Source organism: Kogia breviceps, chromosome 14 (genome assembly GCF_026419965.1).
Source record: "Kogia breviceps isolate mKogBre1 chromosome 14, mKogBre1 haplotype 1, whole genome shotgun sequence".
Classification (NCBI taxonomy): domain Eukaryota; kingdom Metazoa; phylum Chordata; class Mammalia; order Artiodactyla; family Physeteridae; genus Kogia; species Kogia breviceps.
Window position 1 is genome coordinate 35674497 of NC_081323.1, and position 19220 is coordinate 35693716.

Sequence of the window (19220 nt, forward strand, 5' to 3'; positions counted from 1 at the left end):
ATAATATTATAATACAATTTTAAATTTAAAAAAAAGCATGGTCAGAGGAATGGGGTGAGGAGGAGGTGACCTTAAGTAGCACAAGGGATAGAACTTTCAAGAAAGAGTGAATGATTGAGCCCCCCTTTGAAATTCAGTGAAAGGCCTAGTTCTCAGTTTTCAAAAAAAAAAAAAAAAAAGTAAGAAAGGGCCAAGTATCTGTGGGACTTGTCGATAAGGAGGATTTTGTGAGGTCATTGAACTGGTTGGGATGGAAGCCAGATACAGTGGGTTGAGGTGTAAATGGAAGGTGAGGAAGTAGATGAGTAAAAATATTCTTGGAAGTAGTATGCCTTTTTTTTTTTTTTTTTTTGCGGTACGCGGGCCTCTCACTGTTGTGGCCTCTCCCGTTGTGGAGCGCAGGCTCAGCGGCCATGGCTCACGGGTCCAGCCGCTCCGCGGCACGTGGGATCTTCCCGGACCGGGGCACGAACCCATGTCTCCTGCATCGGCAGGAGGAGTCTCAACCACTGCGCCACCAGGGAAGCCCAGTATGCCTTTAAATGGAGGAGAGAAGGGCAATAGTAGCATGAGGGGGACCAAGAATCAAGAGGGAGTTGTTTTTAAGATGGTGAGAGACCTGAGTATAATTTTTGGCAGAAAAAAGAGAGCCAGCCAGTGGAGGTGGTTAATGTGTCATGGGGGAGATGAGATAACTGATGAAGAGGTTCTGGGAATATTTAGGTGGCATTTCTGATCTACTCTGACCAGTGGCAAATCTGAAAGTATCTGATCAGGTCCAGGTATGTGGGGGTCTCATTAGCTTTGATGAAGAGGAGGGATTTCTCACCCTCAAAGACTGGAGAGACTGTGGAATAGATGGTGCAGTTGTAAATCTGGGGAGAGAGGCAAGTGAGGAAAGATAATGTGAGGGTTCCCTCCATGAGCTCAGAGGTACAAAGTCATCTTCTGAGAACGAAGGTAGAGTGGTTGGGGTAGGTGGTCTCAGAAAGCCATGAAGGTTTTTAATAATCTTTGTGGGGACCGAGAGAGAGAGAGTGGCCAGGACACGTGTCAGGAGATCTGAGCACACCTGAGTAACCCTGCTGAGTCCTTCCTGTCAGGTGGAGCAAGGGCAGCAGCAGACTGCATCATCAAGAAGACAGGTCTGGGCTTCCCTGGTGGCACAGTGGTTGGGAGTCTGCCTGCCGATGCAGGGGACACGGGTTCGTGCCCCGGTCCGGGAAGATCCCACATGCCACGGAGCGGCTGGGCCCGTGAGCCATGGCCGCTGAGCCTGCGCATCCGGAGCCTGTGCTCCACAACGGGAGAGGCCACAGCAGTGAGAGGCCCGCATACCACAAAAAAAAAAAAAAAGAAGACAGGTCTGACCAAGAGGTCAGCTGGCACTTTCCACAATAGCCCAGGTGGAGGGCCTGTTCTCTATGGTCTTGGGAGGTTGCCTAAGATAGCCTTGTTCTTCTAGTTTATTCCAAGTCCCAGGCCCAGGGTCTATCAGATTCCTCAAGCATCTAGAATAAGAGTAATAGTTATGGCTAATGTTTAAGTCTTTGCATGTATTTACTCATTTAGTCCTCTCAACACATCTAGGGGGTAGCCCACCATTTCTAGATGAGCAAACTGAGCCATATCAAGGTCAAACATCTTACACAAGATCACACACTTGGTGGAACTGGGACTCAAACCCAAGTGACCTGCCTCCAGAGCCTTTGCTCTTAGCAGCAACATGGCACTGCTTCCAAAGGCTAAGAAATGTTAGAGCTGGAAGGCAGTTTCAGAACCACCTAGTGAAAGCCCTTCCTTTTGCAAATGAAGTGCCTATGGGTGCCCAAGTCACAAAAGAAGTAATGGGAGAGCCAGGACAAGAATCCCAGCTGCTGGGAGTAGCTGATTCTCCATCCTAGCTCCAAATGCCTCTCCTTGCTCCAAGCATTGAGCTGAGTCTGAGCTGGGCCTCCTGGAGCTGGGATTTACCTGCTCCAAACTCCATAATTATGGCTGGGAGGAGCTATACTGGTCTCCTGGTCTGGAAGGATGACAGGGATGGTGACACACATCATGGAGGGCCTTCGGGTCCTCAGAGACTACCACTTGGTCTCCTTTTCATTCATTGCAGTTATACCATATTGAGGAGATGTTTTCATGAGACTAAACAGTCCATCTCCTTCAGTTTTCTGAATGGGTTGAGAACATACATTTCCATATTCTTACTTATAATCTAACTCAACTTTTTTTCCCCCAAATAGTGGATCTAGAGTAGCTTGACTTTTGGTTGGCTTTTCTCATCCTATTTAAAATAGCAGGAATCACTATGAGCATTATATCCATAGGTTATAATATAAAAAATAATGTAAATAAGGGGTGGCTCAAAATAATTTTAATTTTCAGCTGGCTCTGGAGTATGGAAGGATTATAAGCTTGCCTTCAAATATTTTTACTTGGCATCTCAAAGTGGTCAGCCCCTCGCCATTTATTACCTGGCCAAGATGTACGCCACAGGAACAGGAGTGTTAAGATCATGCAGAACCGCTGTGGAGGTAAATCACGGGCTATTTCTAAAGCACTTTTCATTCATCACAGAGAGGAGGTGATACTGTCCTTAGATTATTGGTGTCTTTGATTTTCTAGATATTATCTTGTTTCTTCCAGCTGGCAATGTGAACACTGACATTTGCCAGGGAGGAAAAGCAGTGATGTAACTCAGACTGGGAAAGGGAGAAAGAGAAATGATCCCTCCTGTCTTGCATCTGGCTTTTCATCAAGTTCAGAGCTCGCCTCAGAATTCAGTTATGGAGCTCTGTTTCAGCTTTCAATCAAATCTCCAGGGCAATTTGGCACTTCTAGTAGGATTAGGAGTTGTGACTTGGGACATGAAAGGCTTGATTTAGCCTAGAAAATGTAGCCCACTTCTTTCCAGAAAGCCAGGTCCTTAGGTTTTTCTGATGATTTGGATGACAACTGAGAAAGTGAATTCTTTCAACCTGGGATAGAGATGCAGTTTTCAAATGAATGCTTTTAGGACCTTAATGTCCTTCATTGATTTATTAAACACTTCCCCTGCACCAATATAAATACCCTCATGTTGCAATCTGGCCCCTCTGAAATTCATTTCAAAACCTGCCAGCTAATAATCTATCTTTAGATTTGCTCCTTTGCCAATTCCTAATGAATTATGTATGGTTAACCTCTTTTGGTTACATAAGGGCTATTCAACTAAGTTGCCGGTTGTCCCCACAGAGCTCTGCACACCTCCCTCACGGTTATGTCACCTACACCCTCAGGCACTGTCTTCCCTTCATTCTCTCTTCTCCACATCAGCTGCAGCCTTATAACTCACCCTCGCAGGGGAGCAGCGTCCAGAAAATCCCTTTTATTAAAAAACAGAAGTCGATACATTCTGTTATCCTGCCAAGTAGAACCCCAAGTCAGAAAAGTTCATTTACACATATTTGAAACAAGCCTCAGGAAGCTCAAGACAAAAAAATTTACACACCTGTAATCTTCGTGCCTATGAAAGGTATTAACACTTCACCCTAAATAATGTTCAAAAGCCATGCTTTAGACCTAAAATCCTTGCCTGACCAGCCAGCAGGAACTGAAGACTGAGCTTATTTATCATTTACCTGGAATGAAGTGTATTGGCTAACTAGTCTGCTTGATTTCTCTTTGTATATACAGCTTTATAAAGGTGTCTGTGAACTAGGCCACTGGGCTGAGAAATTCCTGACAGCATACTTTGCCTATAAGAATGGTGATATAGATTCTTCTCTTGTTCAATATGCACTACTTGCAGAAATGGGTTATGAAGTAGCTCAAAGCAATTCAGCATTCATTTTGGAATCTAGTAAGATAAGTTAAAATTCTCTGCAATTCCCCAATCATACATATGCATATATGACTTTACTGTAGGGGTATTTTAAGCCTTCCTAATGGAATGTCTCCTTTTTTTTTTTTTTTTTTTTTTTTTTTTTTTAGAAAAAGCTAAAATCCTTGAAAAAGAGAAGATGTATCCAATGGCACTTCTCCTATGGAATCGAGCTGCCATTCAAGGTACAGAACTTAGATAAAAATGAGCAGTACTTGGCCCCTGTCCACTATTATTCATCTGATTTGCTCCAGCTGAGTTCTTGGGCACCTAGGCAGACAGGTGCAGAATATCTAGCAGGTGGTATTTCAAACTGATGTTAGTGTCAGTCTTTGGTTAGAGGTCATTTCCAGGAACTTCTTTTGTTATTCTCAAGGTCTCCAGTTTAGCAAACCATAGGAATTTTTCTATGGCTCTGTCTCCATGGCACCAGGAAACATGACAGTTTTACCCAAGAAATCAGTTTTCTTGGTCTGGCTTCAGTCACTCATTTGCTGAGTTTTTCTGAACTTATCAGAGATATGACCTATGTTTCAATGAGTTTGTATAGGTTAAATTACTTGTGGCTCTAAGACTTGTTTGATTTTTCTTTTAGAATATCACATTGAGGATTACCACAAGCTTCAGATCTTTATTATAACCATTAGCATGGTAGCATCAGGGGAAAAAAAAGAAGAATTAATTAGCAAGATCCTCCCCCCCCATCCCCCGCCGTAGGGAGCGCTGGTGGGAAAGCAGTGGCAGGTGGCATTTGTATCACTATGTCTCATTCCATTATTTCCCTAAAATTATATTACTAATAGCACAGAGATTCTGCAAAGCTGTCACTATTGGCATTTGGATATGTGAGGTGCTCTCTTACGGTAAGAGAGCAATTTTACATCCAATTAAGTTTCTTAAAATCGTCTCAGGCTAAGCCCGAATCATCCCTTTTCTATAAGAATTGAATGGGATAAAAACAATTCTCAGCTGATGCTAATATGAGGCAGAAGAAAAAGTCACAGTGGTGCCTTCTCAGGTCCAGCCGAGCTGGTACTGCAGCAGCAAGCCATCTGTGTGATTTTAGTGAGAAATTCCCTACAAAAAGAAAAGTCTCCGTTTTCTAAAATGTTTGGAGTAAGGAAACAACACCAGCAACCCCTCAGCTATGGCAAATCATCTGACTTGTAACAAATACAGGTTTATTCCAAGCCAGAAAATGCTGTGGAAATTGCACTGAGGAAAAGAGACATTGAAAATGAGAGGACATTAATATTAAACAGAATTCACCAATATAAAAATGTCAGACCACTAAAAATAATTGTGTGTCACCAGAGAGGTCAGGCATGATTGTCCCCAAAGATGTGGTTGCTGAATGGCTGTCTTGAGCTTAGGAAATCTAGTAATGGAAGTTAGGTTTCCAGTCAGTCATTGGCGATGTTTCTTCCAGGAGTGTGAGGAGGGTACTGAACCGTAAGGACTCAGCCTGTGGCTGTGAAATTGGAGGGGAAATCCCTCCCACTGTCTAGTGATCCCCTGGGAGCCTGTCAGGATTGCCACATGCCCCCCCCGGGTCAGTCCCCTAATTAGGGTGGAGCTGAATCCTCTGTAGAATCTGCTTGTTCACAACCTTTCATTCTTAGAGACCTCAGGGGTCCTGCTTACTGCTTGCAAAGCTTGAAAATGCAGCGTCCTGTTCTTTTGTGGCTATGGTGCAGAAGGAATCTTGGGGTCAAGAAAGGAAGATAGCTTTGGGCAAAATTAGAGATGGAGTGGGTTTCTCTTTAGAGCTCGAGGGGTCTCTTGCCTTTTCAGGCCCCTCTGAGCCCCTCTCCTGGGCATCTTTTCTATGAGGTCTTGCCCCCAGCTACCTGTACATTTTGAAGCACCTGAGAAGCAAACCCTGACAACTAATATCTTTGGCAGCTTAAGAAGTTTACGACGTTACTTCTACTCCAAGAAAACTAAAAATGGCTCATGGTATTACATTTTAGTATAGGGTTCCAGAAGATTAAAAGAACTCAGAACCCAAAGGAATCAATTCCAAAAAATTTTAGGCTTTGCATTAGGCCAAATGGGAAGAAAAACTTGGAAGGAGTCCTATAGCCCTTAATGATACACATCAGACCATACCATACAGGGTACTTTCCCCTTTTCCAAGAAAGCATGGACTGTGCCAATGGGGTTGGCCACAGCTGAAGTGGATGTCCTAGATGAGCATTCCCTCATCTTTTCAATCAACATAGCCCTAGTGAGTGGAAACATGGGCCCCAAAGAGACCCTAGAGGTCATCCCTAAGTGGCCTTCAAAAGACTGAAGTCTCATATCTTAAAAAGTCACGTGAATTTTTTTCTACTCCTGAATATTTTCATGTTTGTTGGAAACTAACATTGTAAAATACTTAACATCTGGGGAAAACATTTTCTAAAAAGTTTCCTACCCTGCCTATCCATTCATTCTATAAATATTCAAGTACCATTCCCATCCTGGTACTATATCAGTGATCAAGAGCTTCAAAATTCTCTCTCATGAAAGAGAGAGAGAAAATAAACTAGCAAATAAGATAAGAGTGATATGTGCTGTGAGGAAATAAAACATGGAGATGGGATGGATAACTACTGAGATGTAGTCTGACAAGGTTGTCAGAGAAGGCTCTAGAACGGAAGCGACGTTTGCAGTGAGACCAGAATGATGAGTCAGAGGAACTGCAAACATGCCAGGCAGAGGGGCTTGAAGAATCTTACTGCAGGGATCCCGAGGCAAGAATGAGCTCTGTGTGCTGAAGGGATATTAAGAAGGCCAGAGCATCCCGACAAAGTGCCATATGGTAAGCCCAGCTAGGGAGGCAGAAGACAGATAAGGCACAACTTGTAGGTCAGGTAAGGAATCTGGATGTTATTCCAGGTGCAAAGTGAAGCACTTGGGGGTTTTAACACAGGGAATAATGTGATTTGATTTTACATTTGAAAAAGCTCATCTTGGCTGTTGTGTGGAGAACAGATCGAAAAGTGTAGCTAAAAGCACATTTTGGAGGCTGCTGTAGTATTCCAGGCTTAGACTAGATGGTGGAGGAGCTGGAGAGAAACAGATGTGTTTTAGAGGTAGAACCAACAGGATTTGCTGATGGATTTGATAATGAAAGTGAGGGGAAAGAACTGGGAATAATTCCCCTAGATTTATGGCCTGAAAAATGGTGATGCTGGCACTGATAGAGGAAAGGAACTGATGACTTTGTTTGGGGGAAGGGGTAGCAGGGAGTTAATTATCTCTAGTGGATGTTTTAAGCCTGAGATCCAGGCAGAGAAGTCAAGAAGGCAGTTGTAAGAATCTGGGGCTTAGAGAGAGATGGAATATAGATACAAGTTCAGAAATAGGAAACATAGAGCCATGGAACTAGATGAGATCACCTGGAAAGAGAGTTGAGATAAAGCAGAGTGGAGGAGAGAGGAGGGGAAGGGAGGAGAGGAGAGAAAAGAAGGGAGAGGAGCTGGGGAAAAAGGAGTCAGTAACGAGCCCTTGATATTCCAACATTTAGAAGTTGGATAGAGGAGGAGTCAGGAGAGAGTTTGAAAAGGACGGGCCTATGAGGCAGGAGGGAAGTCAAGAGAAGAAATGGCTTGGGCAGATAGCGCCAGTGATTCCAGTGCTGCTTAGTGGTCCAGTGAGATGAGGACAGGAAGTGACCAGGGGAACTGGCTGAGAGGTTATCGACCACCTTAAAATTAGCAGTTTCTTGGAGGAGGGAGAAGAAGCCAGAGTGGGGTGGGTTGAAGAGTATGTGAGAGGAGAAGGTTTGGAGACAGTGAGTGTAGAACACACTTTTGAAAAGGCTGAGTGTGAAGTGAACAGAGAAATGAGGAGTAGTTACAAGGAGATGCCATGGGATAAAGGTTTGGTTTTGTTCATAGAAGATACCAAAGTGTGTTTGGATGACTCATGGGGCTAGAACAGGGGCAGAAACTGGTGATGCAGGAGAGCAGAGCTTCAGGAGTGAAGGCTAAGAAAAGGAAGGGTGGGATCCAGTTTCCCAAGAATTGACCTACCTTCAAAAAATGAATCTAAAAGGTAAAATTGATAATTTTTTATTCTTTAAGAACATTTGCACTATACTGTGGGAGTTATCCTACAATAAAGACAGCTAGCGTGTGTTATATCCATAAATCATATCTAATTCTGATTCTGGGATTCTGAGTGTTTTTTTCTTTTTTTATATAGATTATCATTAGGCTGATACTAATGATTTACTAGGAACTACACATGAATCATTTGAGTTATTATTCTCCTTCTCTTTCTAATATTTCTATCAGGCAATGCATTCGCTAGAGTGAAAATTGGAGATTACCATTACTATGGCTACGGGACTAAGAAAGACTATCAAACAGCAGTCACGCATTACAGCATCGCAGCCAACAAATACCACAGCGCACAAGCCATGTTCAACCTGGCCTATATGTATGAACATGGTTTAGGTATTGCAAAGGTAATTGTGCTGGTAATAATCCAACTTAGTAACGGCAGCTGTATGGGAAGGAAAATTTATAATGTTTTACATTTCATTGATGTCATCATGAGAGAGATGATGAGAGAGAAAGACTTAATATTTGCTGAGTCCCTCCCACATGCCAACGCATATTATGTACCCTGATATAACCCTATGAGGTAGAATTTATTTTCTCCATGATGCCCAAGGATGGAACTAATGAGAATAAATCTAGTCTTGGCCAATTTGAGTCATAGTAAATTCACGCTTTTTCCAGCAACACTAGTAGGCCCCGCCCCCACTGCCTTCCACCCACAGGCCTTTTTCTATTAAAATTTCCATTGACTCACAAGCTCTCAGTAATAAGGAGAAAGTGAGAATGAGATCAGAGCTGGATACAGAGGTGGCATTAATCCAGAAATGTCTTTTGAAACACCCACTGTGTACATGACACAGTGCCGAGTGCTCTAGAGAGGCCCAAGAAAATAGATCTCCATCCTTCAAAGACTACACCTGACTTGAGGAGATGAGGTGTATTCATTAAGAGGGCTAACACTACAAGGTGATAGCGGGTAGATCCTTCAGACAGTCAGTGTAATTAAGGAAGAAGATGGCATTAGGGTCTGACAGGGTGAGAAAGGTGATTACGATAGCCAGGTGTTGGTGTATTATGTATACCATGTCATTTAAGTCACATAACCACTCAATGAGACGCATCCTATCATTGTCCTCGTTGTTTGCATCAGGAAATCACAGTGCGGGTTAAGTCACAGGGCCGAGTTTGCAGGGTTCATCGGTGGTGGAGCCATCATTCGAACCCAGATCTGGCTGACCCCACATTGCTGGTGGAAAGAGTGGGCCCGGCACTACTGAATTTTCTATGCTTTCTTTTTCCTTCCAGTTGTGATAGTAACTGGGAATTATTGGTAGGGAATTTCCTAGCTGACAACTGCTCATGTGCACAAGGCTGCAAGAGCTTCTCATTCAGGTGCCAACAATCCAACGGTAGAGACCCCTGCCTTCGGGTGCTCTCCTGTGCCTGCCTGTTGACTGATCACTTTTCATCATCCCCAGAACCCTAAGCAGTAGAAAGAATGTCAAATCCAAATGCAGTCTGTTTTCCCCATTCCTAGTAGGTGCAAGCTTCCTGTTTTATAACATTGGGGCGGGCGGGACTGGATGGAATAGCTAGATTGGATGATCCTTTGGATGTTATTAAGCCACACTCCCTTCCCCTCCAACTGTCATCCACATCTGTAAAACGCAACAGTGATAACAAGCCCTGCCCCAGGCTTCGAGGATAAAACGAATAAGCCTTTGTGAAAGGGCTTTGTGTGAAACAGTGTGTGGAATGACTTTTTTAGATCAGAAGAGAATGTGAGCGATTGCCAAGTAAGGCTTCAAGAGGATTAAAGTTTTGTTCTTCATTCTCCGTGTAAAACATAACAATATTGGTGAGAGGAGCATTGTCTGTATAGAATAAAAGTGACCCCACCCCATGGGTTAAATTCAGATGAACTCTCCTGCCCCCATATGAATCGAGAAGGACTTAACAGCCCCATTGTCATCACAGTGAGGTCATTTAGCAGTGACTCCCTGGGGCAGGGAGAGCTGCCCTGTCAGGACACAGGGCCGACTACACAGCCCGCTGTGTCGGGGGTTGTTTTCCTCCTTGGAGTCACTGCTGGCTCTCTCCTAGGCACTTTCTTCACAATGTCAAAAAGCAGTTTTCGAGACATATATTTCATACATCTAGAAAAACTTTGAAGTTTCTCTCTAGCCACATTTCTGTTCTTTTCGGTCAGGATTCTTGTTAAATCGTGGGTAGTTCATTTTGATCATCCTCTCTCCGTCACAGATACATTTTTTTCCTACAGAAAATCTCTACATATAGAAAAAAAAAGAGGCTGTGCTTAACCTCAGACCTGGACACGGGAATTTTAGATTTAGTTAATGAGGGGCTGTTGCTCTTTGTCTTTATTAATTTCTTTTGTTTAGCAATTAGTAAAATAATTACCAAGTACCCAGGGGCCAAGTTTATTAATCTTGCTATCTGGTAGTCAAACTAATGAGGAGATATCACCTCTTCTAATTCTTAAAATGAATATGCTGATAATTAAAAGTCCAAAGCTTGTTCCATTTATGGTTAATGAAAGCAAAGCAGTTAGGAGAACAGGCTTTCATAGCACCCAAGACATTGAGTAATTATGTACGTCTTCAGCAAGGCTCTTCACAATCCTCTCTATTAGTTAAACCTCATGCAAACTAGTGGGGAAGATGAGTTTAACATCATTACCAGGATTTCTCTGAGAATCAAAAAAAGTTTTGGTAAACTCTGAATGTAAGCCCCCTGGAAAAAGGAAGCAAGGTATAAATCGACTCTTGGTAAATCAGTGTAAAAATATGGGTCATTATTTTTCTCATTCGTCTTTAGGAAGGGATTTGGGACTAGGGTGATGTAGGTCAATTATCCTAATAGCTTCACTGAGAAACATCTCATTCCCCAATTTCTGCCCTCGAGTTAAACTCACTTGACTTAACTGTGGACCAGGACTGACTGCCCCATTGTTTTGGGAGCACAAAATAATACCTAGGGAGAAACCGAGAGATGACCTGAAATAATTTAGAAATATAAGCACTCGGCTCACAATTTGTTATGAAACTCCTTCTCAATTTATACTTGATTCAGAAGTCCTTCAAAAATTTAATAACCATGAAAAATACCTGTTGCCCATCCTCTCCTGCCCATTCCTTCTGCCCTTATCCTGGTTCAAGCCAGAATTTCTACTTGTTGTAAAGGATTCTCAGGGTTCTCCCATTCTAGTGTTCTTTCTTGAACTGTGTGGCCAGAGAAAGCTCTGTCCACCAAAGATTTACCACCAACCAGAAACATCCACACTCGATTGTTGAATGTGTTAAACCATTGAAATTTGGGGTTTTATTGGTTGCAGATGTTAGCATTACTTTAGTTAACACATAATACAGCTAACAAAGCCCCACTGGGTTATTCTTGATAAAGTATAACTCTAGAACTGCTACCCCTCCACCACACTCCTCCCCAAAGATGCACACACACATGCACACAAATACAAGCCAACAAACACAAAAATAAAAGAATCTTACTCACTTTCTATTGCTTAATGAAGTCCAGACTTCTTACCTTGGCATTCAAACCCTCCCTGACCTAATCCACCTTGATAATAATGGCTTGATATGCCTCTATTTCCCTATATATCTTCTAGGCTGCTTTTCCTTTCCCCGCAAGACCTTGAACTGCACCCTCCTGACCTTAGGTCACATCACCCCATTTGCTGGAATGATTTTCTCCCACATTTTTGCCCATTGAAGACCAATCCATTTTTCAAAGAATAGCTCCAATATCATCGCCTCTATGAACACTTCAATGAAGCCCTAGATTTAAAAGACATCTGCTTCTAAACTACCATGGTAATGTGCCTTGCTTTTCTTCATTCATTTATTTACTCAAATATTTATCAAGTCCTTGTTTTGTGTCAAGAGCATTGTGTCAAGAAGGATATGAGAACAAGACACCCTTCAAAGCGTTCATAGTCTACTGTGGAAGAGACACGTCCATAGCTAAAGTGAAAACCCAAAATGGCGTGCATGCATGCACACACAAGTGAAATACTATAAACTTGTTAAAGAGGAAACCATTCAGGCAGAGGAATCAGTACTATCAGATTCTGTTCTAAAAGGTTTTTGTAACATAGAGTATAAGACACACATGATGCTCTTTATTTTTTTCATTTTTTTCTCCGTTTTGTTTTTAAAATGGAAGAAAGCATGTATGTTTTAAGATACTGACTAGAAAATCTATCTAAATTAAGAAAAAAGGTGAGAGGAAATTCTCTTTGGAAATGAGTTTCAATATACATAGTTAGACCTACTAAATAACATATTTTTTGGATCCTGCCGGGAAAACAAAACCACATCTACTGAATAAATTATAAATAGATCTGTCAAAAATAAAAGTAATTATGGCACGAAGCATTTTTATTTTTTTCATTTGTCTTGTTTGACCTCCTATGGAGTGTTAGATCTGAAGCTTTAAACACCAATAGAATTATTTTCTGGAAAGGCCAAACTAAAGTTTGACATTAAAATGGCTCCCTCGGAAATATGACAACAAAATATACATCTCTTAGAAATGGTCATAACCTTTTTTTTTTTTTGGTGATATGCGGGCCTCTCACCGCTGTGGCCTCTCCCGTTGCGGAGCACAGGCTCCGGACGCGCAGGCCCAGCGGCCATGGCTCACGGACCCAGCCACTCGGCGGCATGTGGGATCCTCCCAGACCGGGGCACGAACCCGTGTCCCCTGCATCGGCAGGCGGACTCTCAACCACTGCGCCACCAGGGAAGCCCATAACCTTTCTTGAAATACATGTCTATTATCTAATGAAATAATAAGAAATGTGCAAAAAAATTTGTGTGTGTATACCTTTATTTATTAGAAAGAAACCCTACAAACAACCAAAATACTCCAAAGTAGAAAACATGTTATATAAACTATTGTGTGGTGGTATACTCCTACATTATGTATTTTATGGCCTAGTGACTAAGTGAGCAGGCTAGAAGCAGACTCTCTGGATTTGAATCTCAGCTCTGCCACTTACAAGTCATATGAATTTAGATAAGTGACTTAACCTCTCAGCGCCTCAGTTTCTTCATCTTTAAAATGAAGTTAATAATATCATCTGCCCTACAGAATTGTAACAGGGTTTAAATAAATGACAGTGGTGAATGTCACACAGTAACTATTTAATAAGTATTAGCCATTATTATGAAATACTGTACAACCATTAAAAATAAAAATATTATAGACTAAAGGAACATCTTAAGACATGGTATATTTTTAAAAATATATCGTTAACTTAAGAACCAGAAGACAAAGTATCATACAGAATGAAAAATTCCTAAATTAAAAGTATGTATATATGAATATATACAAAAACACTGGAATGCTGGAAGGATGTGTATGAAATATCAGTAGTTACCTCTGTACAGTGAAATTGTGGGTGTTTTTTCCTTATTTGTTCACCTCTGTATTTTCAAATTTTCCTCTAATTAACATATTTATAATAAGAAAACAAGAATGAATTATTCAAAAAACTACCTCTGTCCCAGTATAAGACATTTTTGATGACACCCAAAGATTCGGGGCTAGAAAACTCCTGAGTCATGTAACTGAACAATTTTCATAAACCAGATCCTTTATTGCTGGAGAATTCTGTATCTTTGAGTTATAAGCAGCTTTTGAACATGTGAGCATAGGGCGGTACTTTGGCACACCTGACATTAGAGTTAGAAACACTTAAGAAGTCTGTAGTTTATATACTCTCCTAAATCACTGAATGTAAAGCAAAATAAACTGAAACGTACCACAGAAAAGTTAAACGTAAGAGGACTGGATGTGCAATAGACTTAAATAATGAACCCTAGCCATCATCAAAGCACAATTTATCATGGGAAATTTTCTTTGTGTGAATGGTTTGGATTTTTTTTACTAAATAGGATCAAAGAACAAGCAGTCTTTTCTAGAGTCTAGTAATAAAATTTCTTTTATATGGGTTGCCCTAATTAGGCAGAAGAGTTCAGGATTTTCTTTCTCTGCGAATTTTAAAGAAAGACTTTCCTATCGCACCCCCACCCCATTGCGAATCGTGAGGCCACCTTGGCCGGGAGCCAGCTCATCCCACTTTAAATGGTACTTCTCTGATATTTTTTATTATAAGCTAAGCAACTGAATTGTGATGTTTGTGCCTCAAGAAATAAATTAATAACTCTTGCCTGCCTCAATTAAGAAGGAGGGAATGAGATATTGACAAAAGTTGCCTCTCCTTGAATGTCCCATCCAAGGTAATATGCCTGTCACATGGGAAGGTAACACCGCTGTTGTGATCTGTAGTGTGCTTTCAAGTGAACACCCTCTGAATTTGTTGGAATTAGAGACACAATTTAGAGTTTTTATAACATTCATTTTTTTTCTGTTGCCAGGAAGATTTGTTTGGAACAGTCTCCTGAATTTTAATTACTTTAAGCAAGCATTATTCCTCTTTCTCAAACAAATAAATTTACCAGTCCACGAAGCTTTGGAAAAATTTAAGAAATGACAAGCAAAACATAGCTGAGAGGACACCACCCAAGAAATGGGTTTAGCAGAGGCCTCAAGGATTCACAACTCTTGAACCCTGTGTAACGGGGGTCTGGGAGATGGAGAGGAGAGACAGAGAGATACTGGATGAGCACAATTTGTGAAAAATCTGTCTTCTCCCCCTTCTTTTGAAAATAATCCACAGGCACCCAGGCAAAGTATAATTCTGGCACTGGCCTAGGGCGCTTCAACCTTTAAAAGCAATTCTACTTAGCCTTTTCATTACTCGGTTTGGGAAAACAAAGCAAATGTAAAGCAAACAAAAACAAGCCATAAATAGGTGAAAATGAAAGATTTTTGATGTACCACGGCATAATTTAATGGGGAAAAACAAGTTCCTAAAAATATAGTATGTCATTTATGGAATCCAATTCCAGCCTGAGAACCAAAATAGTTTATTCGCTCATTCCTCATTTATTCACTCATTTGATAAGTATTATCAAAGACTTGCCATGTGCTCGGCACTTCATTAAGCACTGGGAATTCAGGGGTGAAAAGGCACTGCAAGCCTTTGTCTTCAGGGACCTGGAGACAGACAATAAATAATCAAATCCCATAACTTCAGGTATGATAAGTACTAGGGAGAAAAGCAGGGATTTTAAATGCTTGTCACTATCTGTATTGCCATTTGTTTGGGGTGATGTACTGTTAGTGTCTGTTCTCCTGCCCCTTTAATTGGAATTATACTTAAGGTCTGGTCCAGAGATATCCAAGAAAGCTTTTTGGAGTCTGTTGGTTTTCTATGGCTGCTGTAACAAATGACCACAAATTCAGTGCCTTAAAACCACACACATTTATCTCACGGTTTCTGTAGGTGAGAAATCTAGGTGAGCTTGACCGGGTCCTCTCTGTAGGGTCTCACAGGCTGAAATAAAGGCTGTGTTCCTTACTGAGGGCTCTGGGGAAAAACCTGCTTCCAAGCTTATTCAGGTTGTTGGCCAAATTTAGCTTCTTGTGCTTGTAGGACTGAGGGCCCCATTTCCTTGCTGGCTGTCCACATTCCTTCTCCTGTCCGTGTGGCCCCTCTACAAGGGCAAGTTGAGTCCTTCCCATGGCTAGAATCTCTGCCTTCTCCTCTGCCACATCTCTCTGACTTTCTCTTCTGCTGTCTGAGAAAACTCAGTGTTTAAGGGCTCATGTGATTACACTGAGTCCACCAGGTCATCCGGGACAGTCTTCCTATCTTAAGGTCTGTAACCTTAGTCACATTTGCAAAATTCGCTTTGCTATTGTAACATAACATATTAACAGGTTCCAAGGATTAGGGCATGAGCATCTTGTGGGGGCCCTGGGGGAAGAACGTTCAGCCTACCAAAGATAAGTTACTGTATTTCAAACTCTGGATTCCATTTAATTTCCCCAGAAGAATCTGTACCTAATGGGTATGGGCTGTTCTTCTCTTTCCAGGACGTTCGCTTGGCCAGGAGATTATATTATATGGCTGCTCAAACAAGTCCGGACGCTCACATACCTGTGTTCTTTGCCCTCATGAAACTGGAAACTGTGCATTTGTTTCGAGATATCCTGTTTTCTAATGTAAGTTTGTCTCAAATAGGTCCCCAAATCTCTGAAAACTCCAGTGAGCAGCTCTTGGGAGATGGGATGGAGGCAGATGATGGTTCTGAATGAAGTGGGAGGCTTGGATTTATTTTTGACAGAATGTCTCTTGCCAGCAGTTTACCATGAGATGGAAATGGATGAAATTGGACAATACCCTTGGACCACACTGGGATTTATTTGTGATTGGCCTAATTGTTGCCATGCTGATCTTCTTGCTTAGAAATCGCTACCTGTAGGATCTGGACCACAGAAAAAACCTGCTCACGGGAACCAGTTCACTTCAAGTCATCTTCACTAAATAAAAAATTTCCCCAGCAGACTCAGGAGTCTGCTGCTGATTTCCCATATAGGCCTGTGATGGAAAATGGACAAAGGTTGGGACCCATCCTCTGAGAAACCATTTCAGATCTCCTGCTTAGTTGAGGTAACCACTTGGGGAAGAAGGGATTGCTGGAGACTGATCACCTAAGATTTCCTTACAAACTTCTCATCCTGGGGACCTAGTCCTGAGTTAGGGATAAAGACAACCCATTTTCATGTGGTTGTGACAGCCTGTCCCCTTTTGAGAGGACAAATGGGTTTCTTGGCTCCTACAGACATACTGAAGTCGGGAGAAGGGGAGTTTGGGGAGGGCAAGAACACAGAACCCTCAGAATGTGATAAAGGCAAAAATTACAAACAGATGCTTTGTCTTATAGGAGTGATCTGGTGAACCACATTCTATCTCCAATGAGCCAAAATTCCTCGTGGCATTGCTGTGCCAGGGGGACTGACTCAGCCTCCTCAGCTGGGGGCCTTCTATCAAAGCTCCCTTAGCAGCTGTGCAGTGAACGGCACCATTTGGGGTCTCTCCAGCTTGCACCCCTCTCTTCCATTCCTCACTGGACCCCTGTGGAATCCCCTTTGGAGTATCCATAAAGGGAGAAGTTACCAGCCTCCTAGGACAGAGGCTAAAGGGCCCGGTTCTTTGTCTCCTCTGACAGGTGAAGCAGGACTGCGGCCCAGTGCTGGGGACAGTGCAGGGAGAGAAGAGTGCAGGAGGCCCATGACTTATGTGAAAGGTCAGTCTTGGCTGTCACCCTCACTGAGCCTCAGTTTCCTGATTTGCAAAGTGGGAAGATCTTCAAGACCTTAGAGAGCTGGTATGAGAATAAATGGGATAACGTATGTAAAGGAATTATCACAGGGTCCGGCATGTGGAATAAACTCCATAAACGGTAACTTGTAATATCTCTAGAAGCTCATGGCAAGTTGGTTGGAATAGGCAGACAGCTGAGTTGATAACACTCAATGTGGTTTCAGTGCCCTGAAGTTAGTTCTCCAGCCAAAATGCTGGGTGTTTATGTAGGAAAAGATTGTGCTTGCCTACTTGAAAACCCAAACTAGGGACAGGAAAAGATTTAATTAATAATGTCGATCATGGGAATTCCCTGGCAGTCCAGTGGTTAGGACTCTGCGCTCTCACTGCTGAGGGCCTCGGTTCCATCCCTGTTCAGGGAATTAAAATCCCGTAAGCCTCACAGCACAGCCAAAAAAAAAAAAAAAAAAATGTCAACCATGATCAGAAAGGAGAGGGAAATGGATTTGGAACCAAGCCTGGGTTTGAGGTCCAGCTCTGTCCCTTAGTAGCTCTATGAATTTGGGCATAATTTATCCAAACCTGTTTTTCCTCCATAACATAGGATTAATTCCTACCTGACTGGAGATTTTTGCAATTTCAATTAGCCTGACTTCACAAGTGCTTTGTAAACATTGTGCACACACATACTAGCCACAGTCATTTACCTGGCCGTTGACTATCCAGGCTTGTCTGAGGTCTGAGTGTTTACAATTTCCTGACACAATCCCTAACTTACTAGAGAGTTCCAGTCCCAAAGGAATGATAAAAGCCCCATTCACAAATGTGAAAGGAAGGAGCAGGCATCCAAACCTCGGGTCACAGCCTAACTGACAGGAGGGCCGTGCAGATATCGCTCTCATGTGTCTGGAATGTGAGCACATCAGAGACGGGATAAGTGCAAAGAGGGGAGCGTGGAAGGTGAGCCCCGGTTCCAAGACTGGGTGAAAGATGAGCTCCTAGGAGGTAAAGCTTGTGAAAATAGCTGCAGGCGGGGTGGAAAGAGAGACTCTACGGCTTGCTTTGTAGAGTAGAACATTGCCTGAAATACAGGAGCAAGGGCAGCGTGAGCTCATCAATTTCCTGTTTCAGCTCGTTGTTCCAAGTAAATGTGAGCCACAGGCTTTGAAAGCGCGAGTGGTTGGTTTAGGGTGTTTGAATCATTCAAACGTCTGTTTCTGGGCCTCTGCTCCAGAGCCTCCGCTGTAGCAGCTCCCACCACCGCGGTGCATGGACCGTGCACCTGCCTTCACCTGGGTGGCTTTGCAGTGACTGACCACTGGTCACCGTGCACTATTTTGCACAGCACCTTCACATAAGTGTCTCAATCAGAGTACTTTTGGTTGCAAGAAAATACACCGTGTCAGCTTCCCCGTGGTCTCCAGCCAGCCCAGCTGTGAGCCCTGTGAGGGCAGTGGCTAGGCCTTCTTATTTCTAGGTATCCAGGGCCTCAGATATAGTAGGTGCTCAATTAGCACTGGATGACCAACTTGCCCACACCCACCTTCCTCACACCCAACCTGGTCCAACGCACCCTCTTCTCAACACAAGCTCGTCACGAAGTGCACAATGACTCATGTTTTTATAACTAGCACAGCAGCTGGTCCTTCAGAGTTCCCGACTACAACGCAAGGGAGGTTAAAATGGAGTTTATCTGTGATTCATACAGTTTTCTCTCCTCAGGAAAACTGATGCTCTGGAGCAGGCTCCATACCTTTTAAAACTCTCGATGCCAAATTAAACCAGAATTTCTGGGGGTGGGAGCCAGGCAACAGAGCCCAGGTCGAGGTCTACTGTAACCCGCAATACTGAAATGTGCTCTAAACAAATTCGGTGTAAGGGGGTGACTCTGGGTTTTGCAAAAGACTCAGTACCGAAGACCCTTGGATGGAGGGCTGTGCCAGGGATGTTCACAAATGTACCTCCTGCAGGGTGGGTGCAGTGGCTGGGCCTTAGCTCTGCTGGGGTTGCATGAGTGACATCAGGCCTGCCGCAGGGCGCTGGACAAGACTCTGGAACATCTATGTGCCAGGCCTGTCCTCCA

At 42.8% G+C, this 19220-nt stretch overlaps 1 protein-coding gene across 4 annotated transcripts in view; it reads left to right on the forward strand.

The window, feature by feature from the left end:
- Window positions 1-16393, forward strand: part of SEL1L2 (SEL1L2 adaptor subunit of SYVN1 ubiquitin ligase) — an 81018-nt gene extending 64625 nt beyond the window's left edge. For 2 of the 4 annotated variants that reach the window (XM_067012449.1, XM_067012451.1), the window contains 5 exons: window positions 3679-3844; window positions 3976-4050; window positions 8152-8324; window positions 15907-16035; window positions 16173-16393. In XM_067012449.1, the coding sequence (XP_066868550.1) occupies window positions 3679-3844; window positions 3976-4050; window positions 8152-8324; window positions 15907-16035; window positions 16173-16295 (666 nt within the window). In that variant the 3' untranslated portion in view covers window positions 16296-16393. Of the gene's footprint in view, window positions 1-2388; window positions 2538-3678; window positions 3845-3975; window positions 4051-8151; window positions 8325-15906; window positions 16036-16172 lie in introns of all 4 variants that reach the window. The other 2 variants (XM_059037602.2, XM_067012450.1) reach the window with 2 other exon arrangements.
- The last annotated feature ends 2827 nt before the right edge of the window (window positions 16394-19220 follow it).